Source organism: Ctenopharyngodon idella, chromosome 4 (genome assembly GCF_019924925.1).
Source record: "Ctenopharyngodon idella isolate HZGC_01 chromosome 4, HZGC01, whole genome shotgun sequence".
NCBI lineage: Eukaryota > Metazoa > Chordata > Actinopteri > Cypriniformes > Xenocyprididae > Ctenopharyngodon > Ctenopharyngodon idella.
In genome coordinates this window covers 17020504-17043610 of record NC_067223.1, presented here as the reverse complement: position 1 = coordinate 17043610, position 23107 = coordinate 17020504, and the positions used below count along the sequence as shown (strand labels likewise).

The 23107-nt window shown below is 37.9% G+C and overlaps 2 protein-coding genes across 2 annotated transcripts; both read left to right on the top strand.

Moving 5' to 3' along the window:
• The first annotated feature begins 42 nt into the window (after window positions 1–42).
• sobpb (sine oculis binding protein homolog (Drosophila) b) lies at window positions 43–11881 on the top strand. Its single transcript, XM_051892205.1, has 8 exons — window positions 43–190; window positions 3130–3256; window positions 3334–3531; window positions 3606–3757; window positions 4431–4529; window positions 5852–6519; window positions 6551–7198; window positions 9753–11881. The coding sequence occupies exons 1-7, from the start codon at window positions 98–100 to the stop codon at window positions 7191–7193; spliced, it is 1980 nt and encodes a 659-aa protein (XP_051748165.1). The 5' UTR covers window positions 43–97; the 3' UTR covers window positions 7194–7198; window positions 9753–11881.
• Window positions 11882–12156: 275 nt separating this feature from the next.
• On the top strand, window positions 12157–23028 carry dpysl5b (dihydropyrimidinase like 5b). Its single transcript, XM_051892200.1, has 13 exons — window positions 12157–12307; window positions 13502–13776; window positions 16529–16687; window positions 17746–17925; window positions 18009–18077; window positions 18154–18198; window positions 18281–18356; window positions 18455–18611; window positions 18760–18901; window positions 18982–19124; window positions 20328–20535; window positions 21069–21237; window positions 21671–23028. Exons 2-13 carry the CDS (start codon window positions 13516–13518, stop codon window positions 21754–21756), a joined length of 1695 nt encoding a protein of 564 aa, XP_051748160.1. The 5' UTR covers window positions 12157–12307; window positions 13502–13515; the 3' UTR covers window positions 21757–23028.
• Window positions 23029–23107: the final 79 nt, after the last annotated feature.

Sequence of the window (23107 nt, the reverse complement as noted above, 5' to 3'; positions counted from 1 at the left end):
GATCTCCGCTGCGCGCCTCTCATTGTTCCCGCGCCGCGTCAGATTCGCGTGACAGCCGCGACTGACAGCGTCCGTTCCGCGCGCCTCTCCGCGAGTCATGCCCGAGATGGAAACGGGGCGACCGCCGGAGAACAAGCGCAGCAGAAAACCTGCGCATCCCGTCAAGAGAGACGTGAACGAGGAGATGAAGGTAAGCGCGAGGTGTTTCTGAGGACGCGCGTCTTTATATCAGATCATGTTTGAGAAACTCGCAGCGCAGAGTGTGTTCTGGCTGAATCTGGTGAAGCAGCAAAGCGTTGCGAAACTTATCCGGTGAGCCTGTAGTTGACCAGGGAAGTGTTGTTGTTTAAAGTTAAGAAGCTTGATGGAGACGCGATCACGAGCATCCCGTGCTGGACACTGTATGAGCAGTTTAACATTTACTGCTGCGCGTTTTCTGCAGGTATTTGATGCTTAAAGAAGCAGATGCTGCTGATATGATGAGATGCCATGAAGTTGTGTTCACTGGATTCATGTTTTAACGCCTATACTAATTTGTCTTTTAAAAGATAAAACATTTAATATCATTTTTGAATATAAAAAATATATATGTATATATAGGCCTATATATGTGTGTATAAATGTGTGTTTGTTTTCTTGTGTGTGTGTGTGTGTGTATATGTGTATATATATATATATATATATATATATATATACACACACACACACACGCACATATATAATAAAAAAATACTTATAGAAGCTCTTTATACAAAATATAAAAAAATGGAATATATACTATTTAAAAAAAAAATGCTGTATGTAATAAAAATATAAAATGAAAACATTTTTGATACAGTTTTACATTTTATTTTTTTAAATATTTTATATAATTTATTTTTCATGTTTTATATTACTTTTTTATATTTTGAATCAAATATTTTACTTTTTAAAATATAAAAAATAAAATATAGAATATAGAAATATTTAAAAAATAAAATATTGTATGTAATAAAATTATAAAATAAAACATTTTTTAATACATTTTACATTTAATTTGTTAAAATATTTTATATAATATATTTATTTTTCATTTTTTATATTACATTTTTATATATTTTGTATGAAATATTATATTTTTAAAGTATAACAATAAAATATTGAATATAGAAATTTTTACAAAATAAAGTACTGTATGTAATAAAATTATAAAAATAAAATTAATGCATTTTTACATTTAATTTTTTAATATTTTATACAATAAATTATTTTTTATGTTTTATATTACATTTTTTATATATTTTGTATTAAATGTTTTATTATTAAAGTATATAAAAAATATAGAAGAGAAATATTTAAAAAATAAAAATAAAATACTGTATGCAATAAAATTAAGAAAAAATAAAATTAATGCATTTTTACATTTTATTTTTTAAAATATTTTATATAATATTTATTTTTCATGTTTTTATATTACATTTTTGTTTTTTTATTTTATATTCAATCTTTTAATTGTAAAATATAAAAATTTAAAAAAATATACAATATAAAATATTTTAAAAAATAAAATATAATAATATATTTATTTTTTTATATTTTTATTTTACATTTTTATTTTTATATTTTGTATTAAATATTTTATTTTTAAAATGTTAAATACATATAATAGAAATAATTAAAAAAAAATGAATACTGTATGTAATAAAATTATAAAAATGTAATACATTTCTACGTTTTATTTTTTAAAAATATTTTACATAATATATTAATTTTTCATGTTTTTATATTACTTTTTTATATTATGTAAAAAATATTTTATTTTTAAAATATAAAAAGTAAAATACAGAATATAGAAAACTTAAAAATAAAACATTTAATATACACATTAAAAATAAAAACAATGTAATAAAATATATATAAAAAAAAAGCCTAAAAACATTAAAAAAAATAATATTAAGGTGTTTAAAAAACAAATAATTAATATAAAATGTAATATTACTGAACCATCCATTTGCATTAGGCTACACAAACAAAATTCATTTTTAAACGTCAGATCATGTAGAAATAAATCTGCATATTTTACACATAATCATATAATGGCCACAATCAAGGCGTCTCTGCTCACATCACAGCACGTTCAGCACCAGATGTGAATGAAGCACACTTTCTAGCACACTTCAGCTCTCCATACAGGGCTCTGTGTGCCCACCGGTGGACAACTGACACGTTGACCTTATTAAATTGCTGGCTTTTATTCAAGCACACAGCCGAGACCGATTTCACAAGTCGTGTTTGATATGTGAGCCGGACACCTGAGATGATGTGTTTATGAACGGATGCCCACGCTGACACTGAATATGGCGTTTATAGATCCTCTCCAGAGCGCTTTCTGTGAGACTTTCCATCTCTGCGAGGGAGGAAACGGCTCTTTTTGTGGGAGCGATTCTGGATCTCAGCAAATGATATCCATTGGGGGGTGTAGAGTTACAACTTAACTAATTTTAATCCAAACACATGAAACCGTAGCCCGGCCTGATGCAAGCGAGGCAGGGGTCGCGGCGGGTTTGTTGCCTTTGGCTGCCGCGTTCGGGACAGGCCTGTCACTCTCGGCGAACAGATGTTTGTCTGAACTGCCAAGAAGAAACAAAAACAACATTGTGGGATGGAAGCGGAGGAAGGGAAAAGCCCGTCTCCCGCTAATGAGAAAACAGCAGAATCAATCTGATGCGAGAGAGAGAGAGAGAGAGAGACGCGATGCGGTCGCTGATGTAATTAGTCTCCGGGCCGGTCGCAGAGGAGGGGATTTCTGGGAAGTCTGTGACTCTGCAGTGGTGTTGGGTGTCCTCTGATTTCTAACCGGGGATCATGTGACGGCGCTCTAATCTCAGAGAGAAGCTCTGCAGCCCGTTTGATTCTCTGTCAGTCGTGCGTGAGATCAGAAGCTCCTGTTTTTGACGTCAGATCAGGTTCAGATCAACACTTTGATTTCAGTAAACATGATGAAGGACGAGCGTTTGTGTCCGTCTTACTAATTATACTAGTGTACTAGAGCTCTTGTGTTTTACAGTGGATATTAAGTGGCACACACACACACTATCTATCCTCTCTGAACACAGGTGATTAAACACGCGTGTCTGTTTGTGTGTGCAGAACTTTGCTGAAAGCACCATGAATGAGCTCTTGGGTTGGTACGGCTATGATAAAGTGGACCTGCAGGAGTCCGACGCCTCTGATGCCCGAAATCGTGTCAAACGCCATCATATATCTGTTCTTAAAGGTAAGTGCAGTCACACACACTCTCACACACACATTATCGTCACACTCCTGCTTCCATGTGACTTCTTTGCCCTCCAGAGAACTCGGTGCCAAAGCCGCACGCCACAGAGAGGAAGGTGCCGTCGTCTTCCTCAGAGCCCGTCAGAAACGGTGAGAAAGAGCCGGCGGCCGCTCCTCTCTCTCCTTCTTCATCATCGTACTCCTCCTCGGCCTCACCGCGGGTGAAGGAGCAACACAGCATGAACGTCATCGTGCCGCTCATCAAGCCTTCTGCCGGTGTGTAACACAAAACTCACGTAAATAATGTCCAGAAACACCGAATCATCTGAACCTTTATTCTCTCCCTTCAGTGGAGGATGTCCAGAACGTTCAGATCGTGTGTGTGTGGTGTCAGAAGGAGGGCATGAAGCGGTACTCTCTGCTCATGGGCTCGGAGCTCAAGAGCTTCTGCAGCGAGAAGTGTTTCGCTGCGTGTCGTCGCGCCTACTTCAAACGCAATAAGGTAAAAACCATCAGAAATGAGATCGTGGACAGACCGATGAACTGGTGATCGAACCCTGACCTTGAAGTTACTGCCGTCCACCATCAAAACACCTGCAGACATTAAAATATGGACGCCATCAGACGCTAGAAACACACATCACTGACGACACACACATACGGAGGCTGGACGGAGCGATGGTTTTCAGGCCGCTGTGTTTATGCTTCATGAGCTGCTCATTCCCACAACAGAGAGAAGACGTTTGAAACACAGAGGATAGTTTATCAGAGCCTCAGACGAGCTCCAGCCTGTCTGAGAGAGAGAGGTGTCGTCTTACAGTGCATACTTTACACACAGAACGCTCCGGTTGCACACACACACACACACACACGTCACACAAACAGCACTTAGACGTGTCAGTGTCATTCAGGAGATATAAAATATCAAAGCAAGTGTCGTTCATTGTGAAAGATGATAAAACAATAGATGTAGTGTACTAATGTGTGTTTGCAGTGGACGGATGAAATCACATTAACATCATCCACTGAACAAACACGAGATCTTCAGCACTTCTTCTGTCAAACTTGTGTTTTGTGCGTCTTTATTTACAATCACTGATAACTGATTTAACTGTAAGTGTCCAAACACTTTCTGACTGTTTGTGCTTCAGATTTGTAATTTTGTGTTCATCAAGGCTCGAGATGAGGATCGTCATGGCGACCAGTCTCCGCCCCCCGGTCAAACGCTGGACACGCCCACAAGACTTCTGCTGAAGATGAACAACAACACGCGTGTAAATAAACACACACTGTCCGTCTGACCCTCTGTGCTCTGGTGTTGTCACTGTACTAGAGTTCATAACTGTGATATGATACTTTGAAAAATGTACCATTTTAATATCACAGGGACAAACTGCCACAATATTAAGGGCAAAAAATTTGAACAGTATCCAAGATTTACTTTAACCATAGAAAAAAAATTCTTATAAACTAAAACTCTTCTGTCGCAGATTCCTCATGCCCAGAGAGGTTATATGATGATGATGATAATAATTATAATTATGATTATAATAATAATTATTATTATTATTATGTCCATGTAAAATAATATATAGCTCTGAGGGAGAGGATGCTAATAATAATAATAATAATAATAATAATAATAATATATTTATTATATTATGTGACGTTTATGTGAAAAATATATAATGATAATAATATTAATTATGTCCATGTAAAATAACATATAGCTCTGGGGAGATTAAATGATGATGATAATAATAATAATAATATATTTATTATATTATGTGGCATGTTTATGTAAAATAATATATTATTAAATAAAAATGTATTATTATTATTATTATTGTTTTATATTATTATTATTATTATTATGTCCATGTAAAATAATATATAGTATAATATATAGATTAAATAATAATAATAATACATTTATTATATTATGTGACATGTTTATGTAAAATAATATATTATTAAATTAAAAATGTATTATTATTATTATTATTTTATAATAATAATAATATATTATTATTATTATGCTGACATTTATGTAAAATAATATATTATTAAATTAAAAAATATATTATTATTATTATTATTATGTCCATGTAAAATAATATATAGTTCTGAGGGAGATTAAATGATGATAATAATAATAATAATAATAATATATTTATTATATCATGTGACATGTTTATGTAAAACAATATATTATTACATTAAAAATATATTATTATTATTATTATTATTTTATAATAATATGTTATTATTTTTTTTATCATTTCTAAGTATTTTAATATTGTAATGTAAATGCCCTGTAAAACAAAAAAAGAATAAGTACATGAATAATTTTAGAAATAGTAAAATGACAGTACTAATGTATTAATTTTTAGACTCACAAGAATTAAACCCTCAAGCTCAAATTACGTCAGAAAAGTGTCTCAAGAATCTCAAGCTCTTCTTCTTATAAACCCAGTGAAATTGTTTGCTGAATCAGTCCAGTGAGTTTGAGTGAATTGATATGTATCAAAAAAATCTTTATTTTGGTCAACACCAAGTTCTTTCTCTCTCTCTCTCTCTCTCTCTCTCTCTGCAGGTGTGTGATTGGTGTAAACACGTCCGTCACACTAAAGAGTACCTGGACTTCGGTTCGGGTGAGGAGCGGCTGCAGTTCTGTAGCACCAAATGCCTAAATCAGTACAAGATGGATGTGTTTTACCGGGAAGCTCGTGCCGCCCTCACCAGCTCCAAAGACGAGGAGAACCGCCCCAAACCGCCTGAAAACCAGAAACTTCTCACCCCTGAGGCCTGGGACCCTCCAGCGAAAACCCTCTCGCCCCAAACCCCGACGTCATCTTCATCGCTGCGAACCCCCGTCTCCAAGATCCAGACAGGTGCGTCGCCCTCCTCTCCCGCCGGCCCGTCTCGTGTTACACTCGAGCAGCCACGCCCACCTCAGGTGCCCCTCCCCTTTGTGCGCCCACCCCTTCACGCCCAGAGCCCCGCCCCTCACCCGCCTCGTCCCGTCAGCCCCACCCACAGGGCGCCGTTTGCCCCGCCCCCTTTCCTCCAGCCCTACGCCTCACCGTACGCACCCTTCCACCCGCCGTACCCTCCCCAAATGCCTCCACCGTGGCCGCAGCCCATGATGTTTTTGCCCTATCCCGTTTTCGTGCCAATCCCGGTGCCGATTCCCATTCCCATCCCTGTTTCCCCTCAAACGGGCCACAGAGGGGTCATCCGAAGCCTTCAGGAACAGGAGAAAGACACACCTGATCCAGGGTCACTCCAGCTCGGAGGAGACCAATGAAAACAGAGTAAAGATCGAACAATGTGCTTCTCCTCTTCCCTCCACGTCTGAGCGGCAGGTGATCCGGTGTCTCCGCAGAAACCCGGTCAAAGAGGAAAACCACGACGCTCACATTCTGCGCAAAGCACTTTACACGTCTGTCGTGACAGCGACGGCCTCCGCCTCATTGGACAGCAGAGTCGTCACTCCCGCCTCTTTGTACTCATTGGCTCGTTCGACCGCCATACAGGCCGCCTCGCTTTCATTGGACAGTGGCTCCGCCCAGATCCCGTCTCCTCTCTCTGACTGTGAGGATGTGAAGGAGAACAGCTATCTGGGTGGGCGGGACAATGGCTCGGCCAATCCCTGGCCGGCAGAGCAGACGGACTGCCAGAGCGACCAATCAAAAGAGAGCAGAGGGGATGAGGACGCCCCGCAGGACGCAGAGCACACGTACGCGCGGTCCGTGCCGCCGAAACTACGTGAGAAAAACACACATACGGCCGCGCAAACACATTTACACACTCAAACACACACCTGGGAGAAAAACACACTCGCAGCAGCGCAGGGATCTGAGCAGAGCGGCCCGGACGATCCAGAGCCGCCCGTCAAGAGACGATGCTTGAGGATCAGAGACCAGAACAAATGATGAGGGTAAGAGTGACACATGATCATCAACATCATTCACCGACTGATCGTCTGTTTCTGCAAAATAACAGTGTGTGTGTGTGTACAGATAACAGAGCATAGTATATATATAATTATTTATTTATTATAATATATTCATTCTATATAATTCTATTTAATTATACATAATTATACATCTAAAAATATTTTATGCAATTAAAATAAAATAATTATATTTGTAATATGTATTAATTCTAAATAATTATACATATTTATAATATATATTAATTGTATTTAATGTAAATAAATAAAAAATATAATTTATAAAAGTAATAATTAAATAATTCTTCATAATTATGCATTTATAAAACATATTTTTTAAGTATAATTGTGCATGTTTAATTATGTGTAATCAATCGTTTATTTATGTATGTATAATTTATGTACAAATAATAATAATAAAGTAACTCATTCTGTCTGGAAGATGTTTAACCCTGACTGATCCAGAGAACTGTCCGTGTAAATAAAATTAATTAATTTTGGATAAGAAAACACTAAATAAATAAAAATACTACATTAAAAAATGTCCTTCTAAAGAATAAGTGAAAAGTATCATGGTGCATGTTTTGTACAAATATGGTACATTTAAATGGTAATCATTCAGTACCATGGTATTAACTTCACTATACCACAGTACTGTTTTGTAAAGGCAAACACAACATTGTACATGCATTAAAATGTCCATGCTAACACACACACACACACACACACACTGTTCTATGAGATTTATTTTACTCTGTTTATCTGTCTCTGAAGTGTGTGTTTGTGTGAGAGTGAGTGTGTGAGAGAGAGTGAGTGTGTGTGTTTGTGTGTGTGTGTGTGTGTGAGTGTGTGTGTGTGTGTGTGTGTGTGTGTGTGTGTGTGTTTGTGGGTTTTCCCTCAGAATGGCGCCGGACAGAAACTCAATCCGTGTCGTAGCTCTAAAGTTGCATTAGCAGTGAAAAGAGCAGAATGAATCTGCTGGAGAAACAAGAGACGCTCATGAGAAACACACACATCTGACTGTGAGAGGAGTGTGTGAGTGTGTGTGTGTGTGTGTGTGTGTGTGTGTAAGTGCAGTCAAGTTGGGTTGAAAATGGACAAATGTTTGGCCGACCTGCTGGGTAGTTTTATTGAACTCAACTATTGTTTAAAATGACTGTATTTCTTGCTTAAAATGAACCCAAATTATGCTGAAAATAAACATTTATTATTATGTTCAATAATAATTAAATAATACATATTTATTAATTTACTTATTAATAAATGTTCACCTTTTGATTATTATTGTTGCCTCTAGTTATTATGTGTGTGATTTTTAATTTCCAACATATTTTCGGTTCATTTTAAGTTAAACAGTAGTTGAGTTCAATAAAACTACCCAAACATTTAACCCAACCGCTGGATTTGACCATTTTCAACCCAACTTGGCTTGGTTTTAACCCAGCATTTTTTAGAGAGAGAGTGTGTGTGTGTGTGTGTGTGTGTGTGTGTGTGTGTGTGTGCTGCTCCAGATGTTGTTTCTGGAGGTTCTTCTTCATCTCATGTTTCAGTAGAGTCGAGCAGGTTTATAGAGCTGCAGCAGTGTGAAGATCTGTGTGTGTGTGTGTGTGTGTGAGAGAGAGAGAGAGTTTAAGAGAAACATCTGAGACAAAGTTAATACTTCAGTGAAACTGAGAACCTCATTAATTCTCCTGAACTGTTTTCCTGCAGTAACCCAACTGACAGGGAACGTTCTGACAAGGTTCTCTCAACGTTATGAACAAACGTTCTTCCAGTAACGTTCATTCAATGTTATCTGGTCTTTAATAATGTTCTCAGAACGTGTTTTTGTCAGCTAGGATTATTTCTCGTTGTGTTTAGTTTCTGTTTTTAGTGGCACTTTTCCAGAGCTGACAGAGGAAACAATCGCAGGCCTTCATGTGTTTTGAAGGGCTTGATTTAAAGACGATGCTGATCTAGGATCAGATTTCTCCTTCATCAGGTTTCCTGGCCCTTCATGAGTGTATGATTGTGTTTTTAGATAAAGCCAATCAATCGTATGATCATCTTTTTTGAAGTGTGTTTGTGTCTGAATCAGTGTGTTGATTCTGGTTTTATTGCTGTAAGTCGATCCGTTCTCTCAGGGATTCTCTGGAGTCACGGCCGGGACTCACATCCTGTTACTCTTTCACTTTTTTCTACTCAACTCTATTTCTTTTGCTCTTTCTTGTGCTTTCTGAAGGGTTTATTAGCAAAGCTATTGTGTTTCTTCTCATTTTGTTCTTCATTATTTTTGTGCTCAAAACAGACTCTGACATGCAGTATGTGCAGCCTTTCTACACTAGGTGGCGCTCAATTTACTTGAGTAATATCTTTTTAATTTTTTTTTTTGGTGTGGCCACAGTGACAAATTCAGCTAAATCATTTGAACACAAAATTCTATTTTAATTAAATATACATTATTATGCATATTTATTTATTATGTATGAATGTATGTAGAAAAAATATCATCACTTTCATAGCATTTCACACATTTTCTCTGTTCTCTTGGCTGTTTCAGGTGTGTGTGAACTTACAGAGGACACATTTACTCTCCCAACGACACCGCAGTGCCAGTGAAGCCCAAACCAGACGCCGACGCAGCGGCAGGATCCACCGCAGAGCATCATGGATGTCACAGATCAACCGTGTGTGTGTGTGTGTGTGTGTGTGTGTGTGTGTGCGCGAAAGGCTCTGTGTGTTTTCCTGCCGAGCTCCTATAAAGCCAGGCATTGTTCCTCACTGCAAGCCCATATATGTGTGTGTGTGTGTGTGTGTGTGAGTGTGTGAGTGTGTGTGAGTGTGTGTGTGTGTGTGTGAGTGTGTTCAGCTGTGGTTTAGGATTACCTGACATACTGGCGCTTTGGCTACAGGGCATTTTTAGACTTCGCCTAAAGAGTGCCAAGAGCACAAACACACACGTCAGTATATTCAGCTCACAGACGTTTAGTAAAATGTGTTTGCAGTAATTATATTTGCAGGAATATCAGAGAACTGACTCACAAATTCTTGCTTTTTAACCCTTCATGGTTTATTTGGTGCCTGTTAGGAGAAAACTCATCAAAGTGATGAATGATGCCAACAGACACTGATTCAGATCAATATCAGAGTGAAGAAGGTTTCACACTGTTGTAAAGAGGACCTGTTATGCCTTGATGTTGTTTTTGGGCTCTACTAGATTGAACGTTGATTATTTTCCTCATATTCTCCATTGTTCAGCTCCTCTCTTCCCAGTCTGTCAGTAACGCTCTGTTTAGTTCCTGTCTCTATGAAGCCCCTCCTTCTGAAAAGCACAATGTGCTCTGATTGGTCAGCTGGAGCAGTGTGTTGTGATTGGTCAAGAGTTTGAGCGTGTTTGGAAAATGCCCCGCCCCTTACCATAACCGCCAATTTCAACACACTAATAACTGACTCAACCAGGCCCCGCCCCTTTATTTTGAGCGGGAATAAATGAGGAATATTGTGACGTGTTCGTTCCCGGAAGAAAATGGAGGCGTTTCAGGGAGTTCAGAAACAGCGACACTGATATAGAGAATAACTGGAGGGACTTTAGTAATGGGAATTATGATACTTGTTCGTCCTTCAATCATCAGAGTTTAAAAGCTTCCCAGGATCAACGTCAAAGTGAGCAGAAGCTCAAATACAAAAGAGCGTGTAATTTGCATTTGTGTTAATTCTAAGGTAAAGTTGGCATGAAATGAACATTCAACCAGTCATTTTTTTTTTTCTAAATGCATGTTATTGTGAACAATTCAACTGTGCCTGTTTCATTTTTTAAAATGTTTTGATCTGGTAATAATCGAAATCGTCAGACTTCTCCTAAACCCCGCCCCCTTCAAGCGCACGCTCATCTGCCTACAAGCCACGCCCACATCGCAACATCCAGTCAACAACCGATGCATGGAACCAAGATCCCGCCTTACATTTATTCTTTTTCGATCAGATGTAAGTCACAGTATCTTTAAAGATTGTGTCCAAACCTTTGACTGACATTTTTGCCATAATCATGTACCATGGTGATGATGTGGTACTTCAAAAATACCATGGTGTTAGTGTCAAAACAACATTGTATTACCGCGATATCGCGCACGTTTATTATTGCGTGATATTCAAAATGGTTGCGTCTCAAAAATCAATATTAATACAATGCCATAAACAACATCAAACTGAATATTTCAATGAGTATCACGTGTGTGTCAGTATTACATGACCGAAGCCATCAGTGGACACTTTCATTACTGTCCAGCATTGATATTATATCCGATACTGATGATTTGAGCTGCAGATTTATTGATATAAATGATCAATATTTATTATTAATATGATTAACAGAGCTTCTAAATGCACATTATTTCACACCAGTGCCAACTGATGTAATTCATTTTACAGAAGGCCAAACACATGACAATATCGTAAGAATGCTCTTTTACATTTCTTTCATTTTGTATATTGTTTTTCCTGATTTTTATTCTTAATGTCCATCAGATGATTTTTTTTCCATTAATTTAAATGTGATAAATGCTTTAATATCATCAATATAATGACCTGTAATGAACTTCACAGGATCAGTGACTGTTTTATGTCATTTTATGAACAGAGAATTATGCTAATGACTAGATTTGTTGACAATAAAAACCCTAAACACCACAATTTTCATGTCATTTCTTACTTAGTCTATATATTATCTCATTTAAATGTACTCATACACATTTACTCATTTAAAATATGTGACATTAACAACAAAAGGGCTCAAAAGAGTTTTTGTTTGGAGAGACAGAATTAACCAAAATTATTTAAATACTAAAAGATTTAAACTATTGAAACCAACATACAAAACCACTGCTAGAAAAAACGACTCAAAAAAACCTTCTAGTTACTGGGTAAAGATTCTGTGACAACTAGACCCGAGCCTCTCATTGGTTCTCTCGCCTGTCCATCAAAGGGCCTGGCGCGCTGCTGTCTCGGTCTCGTGCGCGCGGGAGCGTGTTTGGCGCGCGCAGTGACAGCTGTCATTGGTCGCGAGGCGGCGGAGCGGGTGCACGACAGGAGGAAAATCATCAGATACACTCGTTTAAGGTATGTAAACACGGAAAATGAGTTTTATATTTAATATTCCACTATATACGCACAGATCTGAGTCTGTGTTTAGTGTGCAGTGTGATAGAGGAAGAAGAACGGGTTATTTCAGTGAATTTAGCTTGAGATGATTAACGAACGCAAACCAAATATTTCAGATATGTAATATTGCAACTTTAAGCTTTTTGTGTTCTAATGTATTTTAAGGCAACTCTGACAGAACGAGAACGAGAATTATGAATGATATGTATTCCAATAATAATAAAATTAGAATTATGTTTGATAATATTATATGTGTGTGTGTGTGTGTGTGTGTGTATATATATATATAAAGTATGTATGTGTGTATATATATATATATATATATATATATATATATATATATATAAGTATGTATGTGTGTATATATATATATATATATATATACATACATATGTGTGTGTGTGTGTGTGTGTGTGTGCAGTGATGTAAGCGCATGTTTCTCCTCGTCTCACGTCACACACACACACACACACACGCATGATCACACACTGCATCATCACTGATGTCATCACTCCTGCTGTGTATTTATTTGCATAATAAATGTTGCATTAGTCACAGGCTTTGGGGGTTTGTGTGTGTGTTCATGCGAGCAGTGTGTGTGTGTGATGTGTTTTATAATCTGAGCAATAATGCAACATGCATGTGCAAAACAGCTTTTTTTAAGTGAAGGATGACCTATTTTTCCACATATACAGCACTCTTGTTTTTGTTGTGAGTGTGCATGAGAGAGAAAACTGTCTGCAGTTAAATGCATGCATGGATTTTCAGTGTTTATATTAAACTATAATAATAAATATAGTAATAGTAATTAATATTAATAATATTGCACATTTACACTATCAGTCAAACATTTGGAATAATTAAGATTTTTTAAATGTTTTAAAAAAAGGTCTCTTCTGCTCACCAACGCTGCGTTTATTTGATCAAAAATCCAGTAAAACTAGTGAAATATTATTACAATTTAAAATAGTTATATATTGTGTATTTTATATTATAAAGTGTCATTTATTCCTGTGATCAAAGCTGAATTTTCAGCATCATTACTCCAGTCTTCAGTGTCACATGATCCTTCAGAAATCATTCTGATATGATGATTTGATGATCAAGAAACAATTAAAATGAGATATTCCTGATAATGATTATTGTCTTCAGTCGTGTGCAGTATAATGGCCGCTGGCTCCGGCTCCATGAGGATTCTCATTAAAGGTGGGCGTGTCGTTAACGATGACGTCACTCAGGAGGCGGACGTCTACATCGAGAACGGGATCATCCAGCAGGTGGGGCGCGAGCTGATTATTCCCGGCGGGGCGAAGGTGATTGACGCGTCCGGTAAGCTGGTGATACCCGGCGGCATCGACACCAGCGTTCACCTGCAGCAGACCTTCATGAACGCCACAACACAGGACGACTTCTACAGCGGAACCAAGGTGAGACTAGGGATGGGAGAAACAACTTCAGTTGTGTTCGACTTGAAACGGCGCTGCGCAGACCGATCGGTGAATGACATCAACGTACCATGAATGGATACGAAGCCGTCTGCTCTCTAATCACTCTCGTGGTACTTTGATGTCATACACCGGTCGGACTGTGTCCATCAAACACACCTAAAGACTTCACTTGTTTCATTATTGGATGAATCAGTGAATGATTCAATGAATCACTCATAAAGACTTCACTTGTTTCATTACTGGAAGAATTAGCATTTTTGAACAAATCTCTTAAATGAATGATTCAGTGACTCACTTGTAAAGACTTCACTTGCTTCATTACTGGATGAATCAGAGTTTTTGAATGAATCTCTTGAATGAATTATTCAATGAATCACTCATAAAGACTTCACTTGTTTCATTACTGGATGAATCAGCGTTTTTGAAAGAATCTCATGAATGAATGATTCAATGGCTCACTCGTAAATAACTCACTTGTTTCATTACTGGATGAATCAGTGAATGATTCAATGACTCACTCATAAAGACTTCACTTGTTTCAGAAGAAGAATCAGCATTTTTGAACAAGTCTCTTAAATGAATGATTCAATGACTCACTTGTAAAGACTTCACTTGTTTCATTACTGGATGAATCAGTGAATGATTCAATGAATCACTCATAAAGACTTCACTTGTTTCATTACTGGAAGAATTAGCATTTTTGAACAAATCTCTTAAATGAATGATTCAATGACTCACTCATAAAGACTTCACTTGTTTCATTACTGGATGAATCAGCGTTTTTGAAGGAATCTCATGAATGAATGATTCAATGGCTCACTTGTAAAGACTTCACTTGTTTCATTACTGGATGAATCAGAGTTTTTGAATAAATCTCTTGAATGAATGATTCAATGACTCACTCATAAAGACATCACTTGTTTCATTACTGAATGAATCAGCGTTTTTGAAGGAATCTCATGAATGAATGATTCAGTGGCTCACTCGTAAAGACTTCACTTGTTTCATTACTGGATGAATCAGTGAATGATTCAATGACTCACTCATAAAGACTTCACTTGTTTCATTACTGGATGAATCAGTGAATGATTCAATGACTCACTCATAAAGACTTCACTTGTTTCATTACTGGATGAATCAGTGAATGATTCAATGACTCACTCATAAAGATTTCACTTGTTTCAGAAGAAGAATCAGCATTTTTGAACAAGTCTCTTAAATGAATGATTCAATGACTCACTTGTAAAGACTTCATTTGTTTCATTACTGAATGAATCAGCATTTTTGAACAAATCTCTGGAATGAATGATTCAATGACTCATTCATAAAGACATCACTTGTTTCATTACTGAATGAATCAGCGTTTTTGAATTAATCTCTTGAATGAATGATTCAATGACTCACTCAAAGTCTTCACTTATTTCATTACTGGACGAATCAGTGTTTTTGAAAGAATCTCTTGAATGAATGATTCAATGACTCGCTTGTGAAGAATTCATTTGTTTCATTTCTGGACGAATTAACATTTTTGAACAAATCTCTTGAATGAATGATTCAATGACTCACTTGTAAAGAGCTCACTTGTTTCATTACTGGATTTGCATGTATTTGAATCACTCTTGTGGTACTTTGATGTCATACACCGATCGGTCTGTGCAAGTCGAACACACCTAATGACTTTATCAATCAGCGATTGGCTCTTTTATTTAGAAGGCGGGACTTATTCCACCACTTTGCGCATTGCACTATTTCCCATTTATAGTAATATGAGTACACCAAAAAAAGTCCCACAGACACAGCAGCTGTGATGGTATTATGGCGATCAGAGACACACAGCAGCTGTTTGGAATATTCACAGAGTTCAGCTTGTTGGTTTGCGGTGAGAGCTGCTTTCTGATTTCACTTTAGTATTAAAAGCACAAGAACAAAAATATGATACAGAGAGGTCAAGTAAACTTGGAACACGGCTTTGTGTCAAAACAAGTGAATCAAGTGCAAAAACATCTTAAACTTTTGTGTTGTTGAGTTTGATCATGTGAAAACAAACATTGATTCTTTAACACACACTCACACACTCACACACACACACACACTCACACACACACACACACACACACACACACTTCTTGTTTGTTCTGTCTCTCTATTACACTCACTCTGATCGTTCAGTTTCTATAGTAACTGTGTTGCCATAGTAATGCCTGGCATCACCGTGGTCCATGTTTACTAAAAAAGATCAGAGACTCAAACACTTCCTGTATGATGTTTGTATTGGTAAACGACATATCCCATCTGCGTTTATGAAATATTTTTAATGCATATATTGCCATGATATTGGTCACTACACTAAGTTATTGGAGTACCTTTCAAATAATATAAATTTCATGTTTAATTCAATCTTGCCATTTCTTTGTAATTGTTTGTGAAATTCACTAGTAATTATCAGTGTGGATATTAAAACTGGCTTCAGCAAATTGAAACTCTCCATTGGACTTCCTGTTTGTTTGTATGGATCACAAGCTCTCTGTGTCTGTGTCTCTCATGCATTAATATTCCACTGGCGTCTCAAGCGTCAGGCTGCTGTGTGTGTGAATGTGCTTCAAACCTTTGCCCTACTCTCATGCATCTGTAACACACACACACACACACACACACACACACACACACACAAGCCCGTGTTTGTCCTTCTCTATCAGCGTCACACATGCTCAGTTCCCGTCTGTTGCTGTAGGCGGCGCTGTTGGGCGGCACGACTATGGTGATCGCTCACGTGCTTCCAGAGAGAGACGCGTCGCTGCTGGAGGCCTTTGAGAAGTGCCGCGCTCACGCCGATGCCAAGACCTGCTGTGATTACGCACTGCACGTGGGCGTCACCTGGTGGGGACCAAAGGTACTGCATGTGTTTATAATACACTCACACCAAATACACCACTTCAGTTACATCATTTAAAGGATTAGTTCACTTCAGAATGAAAATTTCCTGATAATTTACTCACCCCCATGTCATTAAAGATGTTCGTGTCTTTCTATCTTCAGTCAAGAAGAAGTGAAGGTTTTTGAGGAAAACATTCCAGGATTTTTCTCCATATAGTGGACTTCACTGGGGTTCAACGGGTTGAAGGTCCAAATATCAGTTTCAGTGCAGCTTCAAAGAGCTCTACATGATCCCAGACGAGGAATAAGAGTCTTATCTAGAGGAACCATCGGACATTTTCTAAAAAAAATAAAAATTATATACTTTTTAACCACAAATGCTCGTCTTGCACTGCTCTGTGATGCTCCACGCATTACGTAATCATGTTGGAAAGGTCACGCGTGACGTAGGAGGAAGTACCGCGGTAGGACGAAATCTCTATTCCAACTTCAAAATCGTCTGACATCGCTGTTTTACCTTTTTTTTGTAAAGGCTGTTTGACTTAGTCTTTGTACGTTTGCTTTGTAAACACTGGATCGGTACTTCCGCCTACGTCACGCGTGACCTTTCCAACATGATTACGTAATGCGTGGAGCATCACAGAGCAGTGCAAGACGAGCATTTGTGATTAAAAAGTATATAATTTTATTTTTTTTTAGAAAATGTCCGATGGTTCCTCTAGATAAGACTCTTATTCCTCGTCTGGGATCATGTAGAGCTCTTTGAAGCTGCACTGAAACTGACATTTGGACCTTCAACCCGTTGAACCCCAGTGAAGTCCACTATATGGAGAAAAATCCTGGAATGTTTTCATTTCTTTTCCACTGAAGAAAGAAAGACAAGAACATCTTTAATGACATGGAGGAGAGTAAATTATCAGGACATTTTCATTCTGAAGTCAACTAATACTTAAAAGAATCTTAACTTGTTATTTTATTTTATTCATGATATTATCATTTAATTATTTATTTTTTTTCAATATTCTTGACACATTATTTGAAAAGTCTGCCAAAATGTATATTATTGTATTGTAGGTGCGCAGGGAGATGGAGGTGTTGGTTTCAGAGAAAGGCGTCAACTCCTTCCAGATGTTCATGGCGTATAAAGATCTGATGATGCTGAAGGACTCGGAGCTCTACCAGGTGCTGCACAGCTGTAAAGAGATCGGAGCCGTCGCCCGCGTCCACGCTGAGAACGGAGAACTGGTGCTGGAGGTCAGAGGACACACACACACACACACACACACACACACTCACACACTCACATACTTGTGTTTTTATTGTTTGCACTTGTTTAGGGGGCAAAAGAGGCTTTGGATCTGGGCATCAGCGGTCCTGAGGGGATGGAGATCAGTCGGCCGGAGGAGGTGAGAGAGTGTGTCCAACTGATTTCACGTCTTTGCTTTCATTATGACTGACGTCTGTCCATCTGTCTGTCTGTAGTTGGAGGCAGAGGCCACACACCGAGCCATAACCATCGGAAACAGGGTGAGAACAATAAAGACACAGAGATTGTGTGTGTGTGTGTGTGTGTGTGTGTGTGAGACTCATGTGCTGATCTTCATCACAGGCTCACTGTCCAGTGTACTTGGTGAACGTGTCCAGCATTTCTGCAGCTGACGTCATCGCTGCAGCCCGAATACAAGGTGAGTTTCTGAGGATATTCAGAGAGTCTTGATTTGTTTTTTTTGGGCTCTACTTTCACCTTTTTTCAGCTGAAGTTGTGTTTGATTGGCTGATTCAGGTAAGGTGGTTCACGCAGAGACGACCGTGGCTCACTCGGTGCTGAGCGGGATGCATTATTATCATCAGGACTGGGCGCACGCTGCCGCTCATGTCATAGCTCCGCCCCTCCGGCTCGACCCCAACACCCCCGACTACCTGATTGGCCTGCTGGGCAAGTACGCACCAATCACTGTCAGACGCTCAGGAGTCATCAGCCAATCATTTCATAGCACCGCCCATCTCTACAACTTATTCATTCATATCAGAAAATGTAAGCTGGAAATGGCTTCTGCTTTGCTTCTGATGCGTTTCCTGTGTGCGCAGTGACATCATAAACGTGGTGGCGTCAGATCACCGTGCGTTCAGCACGAAGCAGAAGGCCCTGGGAAAAGAGGACTTCACCAAGATCCCTCACGGGGCGTCCGGCGTGGAGGATCGCATGAGCGTCATGTGGGAGAGAGGAGTGGTACGAACAACACTTTCACACACACACACACACACACACACACTCTCAGACGCCTCACAGATATGCTTTCCTTCCCTCAGGTTGGCGGTAAGATGGATGAGAACCGCTTTGTGGCCGTGACGAGCTCAAATGCTGCTAAAATCTATAATCTCTATCCCCGGAAGGGACGCATTATGCCAGGAGCCGACGCTGATGTGGTGGTGTGGGACCCGGACGCCACCCGGTACTGGATCACCGCAAAACATGATGTTCTTCCTCAGTGTTTCTCTGCACAAATATCTAAACATTCTTAAATCAAGATACATTTATCTTCAGTCATTGTGCTTCTCCAGTAAATGTTTCTTGATTTAAGAATGTTTAGATATTTGTGCTGGAAAACAAGACAGAAACACTTCATTTTTGCAGTGATAGTTTTTTATCCTGTGCAGAGAAACATAAAATTGTTTGTCTATTGTCTATTATTTTTAATGGTTGGTGCCTAAGAAAAAAGAAATCTCCCACAGAAAATCGTTTTTTAAATATTTAAACTGTCATTCAGAAGTTTGGGGTCTGTAGGATTTTTTAATGTTTTTGTCTCTTCTGCAAGGCTGCATTTATTGGATCATAAAATTGTGAAATATTATTATAAAGTAAATCAGTTGTTTTCTATGTGAATATATAGTAAAGTGTAATTTATTCCTGTGATCAAAGCTGAATTTTCAGCATCATTACTCCAGTCTTCAGTGTCACATGATCCTTCAGAAATCATTCTAATATGATGATTTGATGATCAAGAAACATTTATGATTATTATCAATGTTGAAAACAGTCATATTTTATTTCTCAGGACTCTTTGATGAATAGAAACTTCAAAAGAACAGCATTTATTTTTTTAAATTTATAAATATCTTTATTGTCATTTTTGATCAATTTAATATGGAAGCTTGTTTTCGCCACTGAATAAAAAATAAAAAAGGTATAATTGCGGCTTTTTATCTTACAATTATGACTTTTTTTCTCAGAATTGTGTGATATAAACTCGCAATTCTGAGAAAAGAAAGTGTTTTTTCCTCGGAATTGGACTTTATAACTCGCCCTTGCAAGAAAAAAAGTCAGAATCGCGAGTTTATAACACGCAATTCTGACTATATCTCACAATTATGAGTTTATAACGCGCAATTGTTAGCTTATATCTCACAATTGTGAGAAAAAAGTCAGAATTGTGAGATAAAAACTTTCAATTACCTTTTTTATTTTTTATTTAGTGACGGAAACAAGCTTCCATAATTTCTTACTGAATAAATGCATTAATTTATATTAAAAAACAATCTTACTCACCCTAAACTTTTGAATGGTAACTGTACATCCATTTATTACCACCTTCTTTTTTCATGCTTATTGCCATGATGCTCATTCTTTGTGTTTGACACATGATCACATGCTTCAGGACGATCTCTGCGAGCTCTCAGGTTCAGGGTGGAGACTTTAACCTGTACGAGAACCAGCGCTGTCACGGCGTCCCTCTGGTGACCATCAGCCGCGGGCGACTGGTGTGTGAGAACGGCGTGTTCACGGCCGCTCAGGGCTCCGGGAAGTTCTACCCTATGCGAGCCTTCCCTGACTTCCTCTACAAGAAGATGATTCAGAGAGAAAAGGTGATGCTGTCTAATTTTTCCAGCTAAGAAAAATATGTTATAAGAATGTTTTTGTGCTTATGTTTTAAAAATACATTATTAAAGACCAGATAACTTTGAATTAACGTTCTGTTAATGTTACTGGAAGAACGTTTGTTCATAACGTTGAAAGAACCTTGCCAGAACGTTCCCTGTTAGCTGGAGTCACACTATCATAAGCTGAATGATATTCATCGGCATGAAACCAAAGTTGCGATAGTCTTTTCTTCTCTATTGTGCCGTATATCCAAGTGAAACGGCTTCGCAAACAAGAATAAATGTAGGGCGGTGGTGGATCTCATGTGAGTGACAGGTTGCCCCGCCCTCATCATCAGAGAAGCGAACAGATGTCGCTGCAAGAGGGAGGGAAGTTATTCTGATTCAAGTTAAGAATTTAACACAATAATGATGTGAACGGATAAATCATTTATAATAAACACTGCAATATTCCATAAAAAAAACAAGAACTGTCAACTTTGATTTCATGGTGACTTTAATGCTATTTAAATCCTCAGACTCAGAGTCTGCGCAGGGTGGATCGAGCTCCATATTCGGGCGATGTTGTCACGGTAACCAACTCCAGCAGGAAGGAATCGGCCACTCCAGAGGGTGACGTTCCCATGCGGGCGGCCACCAGACACGCAGGCGTACGAGACCTGCACGAGTCCAGCTTCAGCCTGTCAGGTGTGTGTCTGACATCAAACTTCCAAACATGCACTTTTGAAACACCAAAATGCTTTGAAAAAGGTTCAGTTTGAACTCTATGAGTGTCTATATGGTTTTTACCTGATCTCAAGTCAGTTTTATAAAATTTTACAGACTTCACGCTATTAGATTTGTTAATTGATTTAATAGATTACACTTTCAATTAAACATTTGCAATTGGTTTGTAAAAGGTGTTTTTATGCATGTTTACACTGTTCTGATCAATGTGAATCATTTCGCAAAGCGATTCAGTTGATTCAGAGTTTCAAAAAGCTTAATTTCTCCCATCACTAATTAAGCTTTTGCATATACAGTATGTTTGCATTTGCATTGCATTGTATATTCCCTCTCAGTTTTGTATATAATGTCCAGCTATACTGCATGCTGAGGATTGTGGGATTTTCCTCCACAGGTGCTCAAGTGGACGATCACATTCCTAAGAGATCCTCTGCTAGAATTCTGGCTCCGCCTGGTGGACGATCCAGTGGCATCTGGTAACCGCCGGACTGTGGAAAATAATAAAATAATCAGATGTGTCCAAACTTTGAACTGGTATTGTACATACAGATGTTTCTATCATTATTCAGTCGCGTTCTGTCAGTTCTCCGGATCACATGATGTTGCCAAAAGAGAAATGAACACGAGGAGGAAAACTATTATTCAGTATTAAAAGTGACGACATGATGAGTTCACAAAATTATATGTATTTTATAGTTTGTACATTCACAGATTGACAGTCAAGCAAACCAAGTGTGTTTTTCCCACCAGCTTAAAATGAGAAACTGTGAATCAGGTCACATGCACATACTGAACTTAGTGTTTGTGTTTATAGTGATGCCCACATATGATTAAAGTGTCTGTGAAATATCTATATTTTACATATATATTTATAGTAAATTGTTTGTTGTTAGTTATGTTGGTCTTGATTGTGTAATAATGAAATATCTAAAGCGTCAGTGACTGATGTTACCCCAGTTGTTGGAAAATGTTAAAGGGTTCACCCAAAAATGAAAATTCAGTCATCATTTACTCACCCTCATTGAATGAACCTCATTGGTTCTTGCTGAAGCTCAAGAGTATATTCATATGGATTAGTTTAACGATCTCTTTATGAACTTTTTGAAGCGTTACAGTGGTAGTTGTGTAGGCTGTCAGTGGAGGGACAGAAATCTCTCAGATTTTATTAAAATATCTTCATTTGTGTTTCGAAGATGAATGAACGTCTTACAGGTTTGGAACGACATAAATGATGACAATGTTTTCATTGACAATGTTTACATTTTTGGGTGAACTATCCCTTTAAATCAGTGATCTTCCCTGCTCGCACATTCCACTCACAATGAACACGGATGTGTCACAATCAGATTAATATGCTGATTTTGATGAAACAGAAACTGGATTCACCTGATCTGTGAAATCATGCACCAGAGCTTTAGAGTTTGAGCTGCACACATTCACTCCAACACAGATTCATAAGCCTCTTACATGTTTGAAAAGTCTTCTGTTGTGTTGATCAGCAGTTATAATGTCCGTGTTCTGTCCCGATCCAAGCATGAGCTAGGGCTGTTTTTATTGGTGCTGTTTTTTAAATGCGGGATTTTCATGGCGGGTCTCAGTTTATATGGTTTTGGTGTTTTTTATTTTTCAGAAAAAGCACTTTGTAATTCTGTGTTGTTTGACTTCTTCTTGACAGTGAGTCCTGAAAGTGAAAGCTTGTTTTCTTACCACATGGATAAGTGCAAAAATAAACCCCAAAAAATCCTTATGAAACTGTTGCTTCATTTATATTATGCATCATTTATCAGCATATAATTTACTATAAATATATATATATAAAAATAGAAACATT

What these genes read in the sequence shown, in the direction of transcription:
- sobpb (XM_051892205.1), top strand. Translation starts at nt 98, where the DNA reads ATGCCCGAGATGGAAACGGGGCGACCGCCGGAGAACAAGCGCAGCAGA. An exon ending in CCTACTTCAAACGCAATAAG is followed by an intron (nt 3,758 to 4,430) that starts GTAAAAACCATC and finishes GTGTTCATCAAG; the next exon opens with GCTCGAGATGAGGATCGTCA. An exon ending in AGCCTTCAGGAACAGGAGAA is followed by an intron (nt 6,520 to 6,550) that starts AGACACACCTGA and finishes TCACTCCAGCTC; the next exon opens with GGAGGAGACCAATGAAAACA.
- dpysl5b (XM_051892200.1), top strand. Translation starts at nt 13,516, where the DNA reads ATGGCCGCTGGCTCCGGCTCCATGAGGATTCTCATTAAAGGTGGGCGT. An exon ending in ACGGAGAACTGGTGCTGGAG is followed by an intron (nt 17,926 to 18,008) that starts GTCAGAGGACAC and finishes GCACTTGTTTAG; the next exon opens with GGGGCAAAAGAGGCTTTGGA. An exon ending in CTGATTGGCCTGCTGGGCAA is followed by an intron (nt 18,612 to 18,759) that starts GTACGCACCAAT and finishes CTGTGTGCGCAG; the next exon opens with TGACATCATAAACGTGGTGG.